Below are 10,292 nucleotides of genomic sequence, written 5' to 3'. Positions count from 1 at the left end.
GGGGGGCGCTGAAGGGATGACAAAATGTCTTAAAGAGTGTTGCTCCGGGATGACCTCGGGTCATCAACGGTGGGCAGGCAGGTGTCCCGGGAGGAGTCCCACTGGACACGTTGTGAAAAGTGGCGGAAGACAGTGGTCGGTGTAAGGTATGAAAGTAACAATAATTTACAATTTATCAAGGGGCCACAGGGGTGGGGAGGGGGAGCTGACATCAAGGGCTCAGTAGAAAACACGTGTCTAGAAAATAATGATGGCAACATATGGGCAAACATGTTTGATACAATCAAGGGCTGTTATTGTAATAAGAGCTGTGAAAGCCCTCCATCAAATGTTTTTAAAAAAAGGAGAACAAATGGGACCCCTCAGCACACCAGAAGTGACCCTTAACCTGTGGCTGCAAACCGCAGCAGCACAAGGCGTGTGCCGTTGGCTGGTAAAGAACATTTGCAGTCCACCCCGCTGGTCCCCAAGGTTCCTGGGCCGGGGGCTGAGAACCAGCTGCATTTGTGCTCTGAGCCGCAGGGCATCACCACGTGGGAGGTGCGACTTGTGGGAGGGACGTGAATGATCAAAACCCCACGGAAACTCGGTGCCATGAGTCCATTCCAATGCCTAGCGACCCCACAGGGCAGGGTCGAACTGGCCCCTGGAGTTTCTGAGACTGTCACTGGTCTCCTCTGTCCCTCAGAGCGGCAGGTGGTTTTGAACTGCTGACCCTGTGGGTTGCAGCCCAAAGCATAACCACTAAGCCACCAGGGATCCTCTTTCTCAGCCCAGCTCACTGGCACAGAGTCGATTCCACAGCAACTGCAGGACTGAGTACCGGGGGTTCTCGAGACTGCAGCTCTCATGAGAGCAGAAAGCCTCGTCTTTCTCTTGCTGAGCACCTGGTGGTTTAGAACTGCTGATGCGGGGATCAGTGTAAGCCCCGCGTTAGTACCCACAAATCTGCGACCCCAGTGCCGAGCAGTGGCCTGGGTGCTGGTTCCTTGGCCAAAGCTGAGACGGACGGGCAGTAAGGACCGGCCTTCCTCGCTCGCCCCCCTGGCCTGGCTCCCCCACAGTGTCCGTCCTCAGGGCCCACACTTCCAGAAGCAAAGCTTCACACACCCCTGCTGGCTTTTGGCAGCGCTGAGACACCAGGCCCCAAGCGGTGTCCCGAGAGGACACTGTCTTGTGCTGCTGGCCCAAGGGCGGTAGTTCAAACCCACTCGGTGACTCCACGGGAGGCCAGCCGAGGAAATCCCACAGTGCAGCACCAACCCCATGACCCCATGAGGGTCCCTTTGAGCCAGCCTTGACATGTGAGCTCACCTCCACTGGAGGCCAAGGGGAGAGAGGCCTCCGTAACCGGGCCACCTCACGCGCCGCTGCCAGAGGAGGGGACAGTGAATTGATGGATTCCCCTCACCCCTCGAAACGCATGCGGTTGTGGCCTGTATACAGATTGGCGGATTAACTCGGCTATCAACAGGCACACTCGCCATGGCTCAGAATCGTACGTGCAGTTACTTATTGGAAAAATCCTTTTTCCCTCCACTGATAATTCTAACATAAATAAGACAACCCGCTGAAGTGATAGCCCATCACAATCGCAAAGCCGGCTTCACTACTCTGCTCTGGTTTGCTGTTTTAGGCTGAGACCAGCGGCACCACTAACAGGAGGCAAAGTGTAGGCGCCCTTGCTGCTCTCCACCACTGCCTGCTACACTGGCGGGGCGATCCAGTCCCTTGACCCGTGTCTGAGTCCCAGAGGCGTGCTGGCCCTGCCCTGCCGAGCGCAGTGGGGACTGGCTAGTGAGGCTCAGACTCCACGCTGGCTCCTCCCCCGGCAAATAAACACCTCAAGTCCAGAAGAGCATGCTGCGCTAACCTCCGGCGCGCAATGTCCACAAAGCAAGGCCATGAGTGTGGGCGCTGTCCCCTGCGGACGGTGGTGTGCTGGACCCTGGGCCCAGGGCCCTCAGCAGCGCCCACCTGCAGGGCTGGGAACGGAGCAGGCACGGCGCCCAGGGAGGCGGCTGTGCACGTGGCCGGGTCTTCGAGAGGCCATCTCGTGGGATGGACGGACTCCTGGGGAGGGTGCCCAACGTGCACTGACAAAGACCCCGGCGTGGGGTCTCGTCCCCATTTGGTGAAAGGGCGCAGGCGCGCGTCTGCGATCCGAGGAGGCCAACCAGCCCCTGCTCGCTCACCCTTGCAGGTCTTCTCCCTCTGAACCCCCGCACAGAGCTGCTCCCCACCCGGTGACCCACAGTGACCCAGAGCCGGACTCACAGTGGCCGCACAGCACAGGAGCACCACTCTCCTGCGGGGCTTCCGAAGCTGCGAGCCTTCACGGGAGCTGATGGCCTCCTGGGGTTCCTACGGAGCTGGTGGGCCTGAACCGCTCACCCTGAGGTCAGCAACCCACTGTACCACCAGGGCTCCTGTCTGACCCTGCCGTGCCACGTTCTCATTTCAAATGAGGGTCTGGAGATAAATTCACGGTCAACGGCCTCTGTTCAAACCTAACAGCTGCTATAGATGGCTCCCAACCTACTCCTCTAGGAGAGCGTCGTCTACCCTGACTAGCCCTGTCATGTTAAGAGGCCTCTTCTGAGAAGTAGGGGTGGTGGTGGGTGATGGGAATATGTTGCCTCTTTCTCTGGGCTTGTTTTCCTTCTGACCCCGGGGCAGATGTCCCTGCTTCTTGTCCAGTGATTCCTGGCTGGGTACTGGACATTGGGGGTTTCATTTGGCTGAGTGCTGGGATTATCTCCTGTCCTGTAGAACCATGGTTCTCAACCTTGCTAATGCCGTGACCCTTTCATACAACCATAACATTATTTTCATTGCAACTTCATAACTGTAATTTTGCTACTGTTACGAACCGGGCAACTCCTGTGAAAAGGTCGTTCGATCCACAGGCTGAGAACTGCCGCTTTAGAAGATATTAGGTTCCTCGTGACCCCATTAGAGCCTCCTGAGGCTTGCTGTCCATGCGCTGGCCCTCTCCTGTCTCTGAGAGGCTCTGTACTCTGGGGTAGTCTCGCCCCACCAGGAAGGGATGGCCTCTGGTGGCCCTACCTAAGGCCTGCACCAGTGGGGACTGGCCACTCCAGCTGGTGGGCGCCTGCACACCCCCGAGAGCTCAGGCCCCCCATTCATAGTCCTGGTCTCTGCGCAGCCCCGCGGGACCCTGTGCAGGCTCAGGCCCCGTGCTCCTGTAACGGCCTCATCTTGGGAACTCTACCAGTCCTTGCTAGTCTGCCTCCTCGGCTCGGGGGACGTGTGTGTGCCCGCTGGAATTCTGCTCGGGCTGCTCAGGCCTCCAGAGAGAGGGCCGGCTCGTGTCTCCTCTCCTCTTGTAAGGACCCTGCCCACGCTGCCTCTCGTCACAGCTGTTGGGCGTTGGCACAGATTGCCCCGGCAGGGGCGTGAAATCTGGCACCAGAGACCGCACCCAGCTGAAGGCAGGGCTCTCCCAGCCCTTCGCGCCAACTCCCACGTACCTGGAGGCCACAGCGGACACTGAAGAGAAGTTAGTCACGCTCCGTGACCTAGCGAGAGCGGCCATGGTTGAAATGTGTGAGCGCCTGTGTCTTCAATCGCCTTCCACACACGGCACGTGTCGGACTGATGACACGCAGCCATGACATGAGTCACACCTGCTCCCCTCAGCTCACAACATTCAAGAGCAAATCCCCACACGTGACTTACACATCTGCAGCGCTGTGACAGCCAGACCCCTACTCTACGGCGGTGCACCGCAAAACTTAACTCACACGAACAACTGACACCTTTCCTTCTCTGACTTCCCAGGCACGACCCTGATTAGAGCAGAGGGTGCAGATTCCTCAGGAAGAGTCTGCAATACGCACGCGCCCTGGAGGAAAGGTGCAACTTGTGTGGCCGCACTAGCTGGCCACCTCCCATCTTTACAATATTTGGCAACGATGAAGCCAAAGTATCCGGTGACTGTAACAACAGCTGGGAGAGCTGCTTCCTGACACCGGGCTCATTCGGGAAGACAAGCCGAGGGAGCCCCAGGCGATCGGGTCCTGTAACCCACAGTGTTTTCAGAAGGGGGCATCTCCAGTGGCAGAGGCCCCCCTCATCACACGGCAGGCCCAGCCTGCGGCGCTGAGATCCTGAGCCTGACCCCACTCCCGGCTGAGGCTGCAGCGGGGAGTGAGGGCACACCGGGTAGACGCAGCGAGACCGTCCAGAAGAGGGAGGCCAAAGAGGGGAAGCTGAGGACCAGCCCCAGCAGTGCCCTGGAAGGGACAGCCCTGGGAGCAGGCAGAGCCTGGGAGCCCAGAGCAGCTCTCAGCCAACCTGCCCTGACTTCCCCACAGCGTCGAGTTCACCCTGCAAGGCTCTAGGGTTGGTCCTCTGGTGGAGGGTGGGCGACAAGAACCCTGGACCTGTGTGTCCCAGGCCCCAAGCTTCACCGAGGCTCGCTGGACACTCTGGCTTGTCTTGAGGAGGGAGGACATGCCCTACGCTGTGTTAAAAAGCCAGAGCAGCAGAATTTAATGTAGTTCCAGAACTCTGATCAGTCATGATCATTTAAATAGCTCGAGGGCGTTTGCCGTTTTAATTTAAGGTCTTTGTGAGGACTCCTGCTGCGACCCTACCTCAGAGACATGCGGCTCACACCCAGGCAGAAGGGACCTGTTCCCGCCCTCTGGCAAACGGCACCGGGCCTCCCCAAGGAGGAACGCTCCAGGAAGCAGGTCCATGGGGCCGTCCCAGGGGCTCGGAGTCGGAGCTACATGGAGCAGGACCTCCCAGGAGAGGCCACAGGCGGCCAGCGAGGACAGCGCATCTCAACAGCACCACAGGCTCCTGACAACAGGCAGCAGGGACCACTGCTTTGCCTCTGGGCAGTGCGGCTGGCTTTACGGTCAAGGACTCTCTGTGGGAGACTGGTCCTCACCGTGAGCTGCTCTGAGGGCCCCACAGACGGGCAGGCCAGAGCCAGCCCAGTGAGAGGGCAGCTTCCCACGGTGCCCAAGTGGCCAGGAGGGAGGGCCTTGTGTGGCCGCACAGGGATGCCCAGAAAGAACCAGGCACCGAGTTAGTCTTCACCCGGCCCTGGCCTAAGGCCACACGCAAGGAGATGCTACAGCAAAGCAACTCAGGCCATGAGGATGAGCAAGTGTCCTTCCCACGCTGCCCACAGTCCTCAGGCCACCCCCCACCCTGAGGCTCAGACCCAACATGAACCCCGCAAAGGCCGTTCTGGATCCACTCCTCACGCAAAACCCCCACGAAGACCCCACGAGTTCCCAGCCCCGCAGGCGGCCCGGCGGCCAGGGTACCTGAGGCGCCGTAGGAGGAGGAGGACGGGGCTCTGCGGGAGAAGCTCTTGACGGCCAGGCTCTGGCCCCGCTGCTTCCGCCGCCAGGCGGTCCGGCACTTGGAGTCTATACTCTGCTTGATGCGGTACCAGTCCGACTCCGTGATGCCGAACTTATGGAAGAGGTGGCCTGCAAAGGGCACAGCACGCATGAGCACACTCGGGCACAGGCGTGCTCTCCTGAGGGACAGAGGGGAGGGTCAGCCTCTCCGATGACACGCGATGGGAGGGAAATGACAGCTTCCCACGTGGGACACACCCCCGGTGAGGTAGGGGCCACCTGCTCCCGTGGGGCATGCGGTGGGGAGGCTGCCTTCCCGTTTGCCCACAGCATCAGCACAACTCGACCCTCCCCAACAGCCTGAGATCCCTTCCCGCCACCTTCGAATACCAGAGTCCCTTTGCACAGCAGCAGAGCGAGCTCTCCCGTGATCCTTTCACACTCAAGAGAAATCACAGTATCACGTTGAACCAACGACCCATGAAACTCCACCACTCAACAAGGAAGGGGTGGATGCCATTCAGAAGAGGAAGCCGAGGAGTGTCCTGTTGTGACGCCTCGGAGCAGGGTTTGGACGATCTAAGGAGGGTCGATGGGCCGTCCCATGGGCTCGGAGTCAGAGCTACATGGAGCAGGACCTCCCAGGAGAGGCCACAGGAGGATCTAAGGAGGGTCCGATGACGGTCCCAGGCCGGCGACCTGCTCCCACTGCGGCTAGAACGCTCGACGCGTCATCCGGACAAAGGACATGTGTTCTGGAGCCCCGTTCCGTCTCCACGCCTCCTCTGGTTGCAGACAGTCCAGGCTGCCCGCGAGGAGCGCATGCTCGCGTCTGTCTCTGACGCTGAGCACACCGGCGGCCAGGGCGCCTTTCCTCTGGACCAAGACCACGCATGAGGAGGGCGAGTGCAGCGGCCTGCTGGTTTAGAAGCACGTTTCCCTTCCCACCCGCAGAAGGGCTCCTTCGCGGCCCGATTCTTATGCAAAGACTCCTGGCCAGGGGGCACAGTCACCCCTTCCTGAGTGGGCATGGTGGGGCGCTGGGGCCAGGCGGAGGGCCTCGAGAGGTCCTGGCTGGGAGTGACACAGCTAAGGGGGGCGTGAGCACAGAGCCCCTCAGCCACCGCTGCTGCCTGCAAGGGGCCGGAGGCCCAGTCACATCCGCACCAAGCTCCTGTGTCCGTGGTCGGAAACACTCTAGAAAGCCTCCTCCCACCCACATTCCTCACACTCCTCCAGGAACTGGGACGAGTGTACCGAATTCTACACTCTCCGGCCTCGGAACAGTATGTGCACAAGACCCCGGCAAAGGAGGAGGCCCAGCCTCGCCTGCCTGAGACCACAGGACCTTGATGGTGCCCAGCTACCTCTACCGGCCAGCGTGCCAGCAGACTGCATGGCAGCTCTCAGCGCCAGCACCAGTGCCTGTGTGACCGCTAAGGGCCTTCCTCACCCCAGAGCCCTGTGGTGTGGGAGGCAGGTCAGCTCTCAGGGGGTCGTGAGCTCCCTACAGGCCAGGGCCAGGCTAACAGGGATGGACGTGGCATGGCAAGTCCATGGTGGGTAGCCCAGGCTTGCCACCCTCAGAGGAGAGGAAGCCACAGTCATGGCGAAGGCGGCCCAGAGATCCAGGCGAAGGCCAGGTGTGGCCACGGGGCCAGCAGCCTGTGAAATGGTCTTGACCTTGGGAAACAAGAGGGGCCACAGAACTGCAGGCGGAAGGGGCCGAGCCTGTGCGTCTTCTCTGGACACGTGAGCCACGCTCCCAGTGAACACTCAAAGTCAGGGCACCCCCAGGCAGGAGCACCACCCCTCCTGGTGGTTCCTGAAGGTGGGCCTTCAGATATGAGCCGGCTGCAGGCCGCCCCCAGCAGGCCCAGGACACACACACACACACAGGTCGCACTCACAGCGGATGCCGTAGATCGTGAGCGGGTCAAGCTGCTTCTTGCCGTGCTTGCCCTGGCCGGAGAGGTTGGACACGGCCTGCACCTCTCGGTGGAAGAGGTAGTCAAGCAGCGTCAGCGCCATCTTCTCGGCCGTGCGGCAGTTGGTGCTGATGTGCAGCATGTCGGAGGGCAGGATGGCACAGCGCACGCGCATCTCGGGGTTGTTCTCGTCACCTAGCCAGGTCCCGTTGGGGAAGTCCTCTGGGAGACAGGGCACAACATGCGCTCACCACGGGGTTCCGCCTGCACCTCTGCCTCCTGAGGCCCCAGCGCCAGGGCCCCAGGAACAGCGTGAGGGTGTCTCTCCCCAGAGCCCTAGCACGTCCAGCCCGTTTCTGTGCAGTGCAGACCACAGGGGTAGCACCCTCACACACCTGCCCACCATGGGCCTGCGCGGGGCGGGGGAGTGGGAGCCAGGAGAAGCCGCTCCTGGGATGCACCAGATTCCTTTGAAGCCCCAACAGGACACAAGACCACCGCCTACGGTCTGCTCCCAGCCAGCTGGTGTCAGGGCCCCGGGGGCGGTCAGAGCTCCCCCCCACCCGCTTTGTCCAGCGAACGCCAAGAACTCAGGAGTTCTACCAACTGCTTCCGGCTGACGAAGCACTGGGAGCACCTGCTGGTCTCTGTCAAGAAGGACACCGCCAGCCGCGCCTGGAAGACCGCTACCTGGCCAGCGGGCAGAGACCGGTGTGTGCACCCTGCATCTCAAAGATGCCGGAATGGCCAGAGGGTCACACGCATGGTGGCGGCAGGGACACTAAGAAGGGGCGGCCAGCTGAGTCCACAAAAGGACGAGGCCCACTAAGCATCCCTCCCTGCTGGTGTCAGATGGGTCCTGGAGAAAGCAGAGAACACCCAGAGGTGCTTGCTTGCTTTTATTGGCTGTGCCAGGGCACCCGGCAGTGGGTCAGGACTCACTGCAAGCCTGGTGAAGAACGGCGACCTGGACCAAGAGGCAGGCAGTCGCCGCACAGACAGAACGAGGGCACACTGCCAGGTTTGACGATCAGGAAAGGCGTGTGTCTGGTTGCACCCCATCCCACACTGTTCACTCTGTGTGCTGAGCACACCCTTCACCCGAGAAGCGGAACTCCGTGGGGAAGCGTGTGGGAGGTGCCAGCAGGGTTGGAGGGGGGCTGCGCAGGTGGGGAGCAGGAAGAGGACTTGGAGGAGGGCAGCGCTCAGTGCAGACCGAGATTCGGTCAAGAAACTAACACCATCACAACGGACAGAGGGGCAGGGACGGCCAGGGTGGCCAGGACTTCTTTTCCCCAGACCATAGTCAGCACGCAAGGCAAAGCCCAGCCTGAATGTGCACCGTCACACCTGGGAGTCACTGTCCAGGCTCTAGAGCAGACGGCCTGGGAAGGCCACCGGCCTGTGCTGCTCTCTATCCACTGACACCCAGGAGCGAGTGGACAACCATGCTTTGGCACCTGTCTGCTCCAGCCTCACACAGCAGAGGCAGTGCCCAAGCAGAAATGGGGTGGGGAAGCTCAGGAGCTTCCCTGCCATTACCCAGGAGGCTGTCAGGGGGCAGGGCGGCCACCAGAGAGGACAAAGAGGAGGCCTGGCTCCTCTGGACATCACACGCCCAGGCCACTCTGGCTCCCTTCTCAAGGAGGCAGACCCAGCCTGGACCCACCTGCCCCTGTGTCCCAGGACTCGTACCCACAATGCACTTGGGTGCTTTATCATCTCTTTAAGATAGGCGCCAGCCCGGAGCTGCAGCTCATATAAATACTGGAGAAACTCACTATTGGACGATTCAAAAAGGATTGGTTGATTTTACTAAAGTGATGTTATCCTATTCTGGCATCTGAAACAACAGATTTTAGTAGCTTTCTTTAAAAACCACAAATCAGGTTATAAGAAAATAAACTTGCTTTCTATGCCAACCCCTGAGCTGTACCAAGGTTCTGTGCACATCGGAACCCACAGCTTGGGACACGACACCTGCTTTGAGGTTCTGCTCAGCCGCAGACGTCCTCCGGCTGCGTGGGGGCGCAGGGGACCACACTGAGCCTCAGGCCCAGCCCGCTTCCTCGGAGGCCGCCCGGAACTCAAAGACAACATGGGGACCAGACTCAGCACAGTACCCGGGGTCTCATGCCACCTAGGGTCCACATGACCTACGGCAAGCACAGTACCCAGGGTCCCAAGCTGCCTGGGTCCCGCACACCCAGTCAGGTGCTGCACACACTCACTGTGGCTGCACACTGGTGTCCCACTACCAGGCTACTTCACTCCACCAAGTCCTTTCCCAGGACAGTGTGGTTTTGTCAGCAGCCCCCCAGAACTCCCCTGTGCACCCCCTCAGACGGGAGCTCAGTGCCAACTCCCTGCGCAGCTGGCCGGGCCCCCCCCACCCCAAACACGCTTTAGCTAGCCAGTGCGGGCTCTGGGTTCCCCGGCCCCATGCTCCTGCATGAGGGTGTGTCAGACCTGATGGCTGTCAGGCTGTGTCGCTGCACAAACACCAGGCTCCCTGTGTCCAGGCCACACTCTGCACACCCAGTTCTGCGCGACAGCGTAGCCGCCATCTGCCCTGGCGGCTACCACGTGCCTGTGTCCCAGCCCCAGGTGTCTGCAGAAAGCTGAGGCGGTCGCCTGGGAGCAGCATGCAGACCCCCGTCCCATGGCCCCTCGGCTGTAAGGCCTGTGCCTCAGGGGCAGGCCCAACAGGGGCCGTGGCGGCCATCCAGCGGACAGCTCTGCGCAGCAAGGCCCAGCCGGGAGAGTAGCCAGAGGAGGAAGATGGTCAAGGACCTCTGTCTGGAGCCAGCTGTCGCCAGACTCCACAAAGAGCCCCCGGAGCCCCTTCTCTGGAGGGGCCACGTCTGCCCCGCCCCCGACCGCTCACACCATGAGCCTTGCTCTGATGGCAGAGGACAGCCCCCGGCGTGCCAGGCTGGCTGGGGACGCACCGCTGCCCGCTTCTGAGAACACCGAGAGCTCACATGGCAGCCCCTGTCCACAGCACGCGGACCAC

General features: G+C 60.9%; 1 protein-coding gene across 2 annotated transcripts in view; it reads right to left on the bottom strand.

The window, feature by feature from the left end:
* LOC101658789 (BTG3 associated nuclear protein) overlaps nucleotides 1-10,292 on the bottom strand; it is a 47,445-nt gene that overhangs the window by 27,943 nt on the left and 9,210 nt on the right. For both annotated transcript variants that reach the window (XM_045293930.1, XM_004704506.2), the window contains exons 6-7: nucleotides 7,259-7,498; nucleotides 5,310-5,477 (exon numbers count right to left, since the gene is read on the bottom strand). In XM_045293930.1, the coding sequence (XP_045149865.1) occupies nucleotides 5,310-5,477; nucleotides 7,259-7,498 (408 nt within the window). The remainder of the gene's footprint in view (nucleotides 1-5,309; nucleotides 5,478-7,258; nucleotides 7,499-10,292) is intronic.

Source organism: Echinops telfairi, unplaced genomic scaffold (assembly GCF_000313985.2).
Source record: "Echinops telfairi isolate 266 unplaced genomic scaffold, ASM31398v2 ScPeMD7_2291;HRSCAF=2852, whole genome shotgun sequence".
Classification (NCBI taxonomy): Eukaryota; Metazoa; Chordata; class Mammalia; order Afrosoricida; family Tenrecidae; genus Echinops; species Echinops telfairi.
Note: the sequence above shows the minus strand (reverse complement) of the source record. Positions and strands in the feature narration are given on the sequence as shown.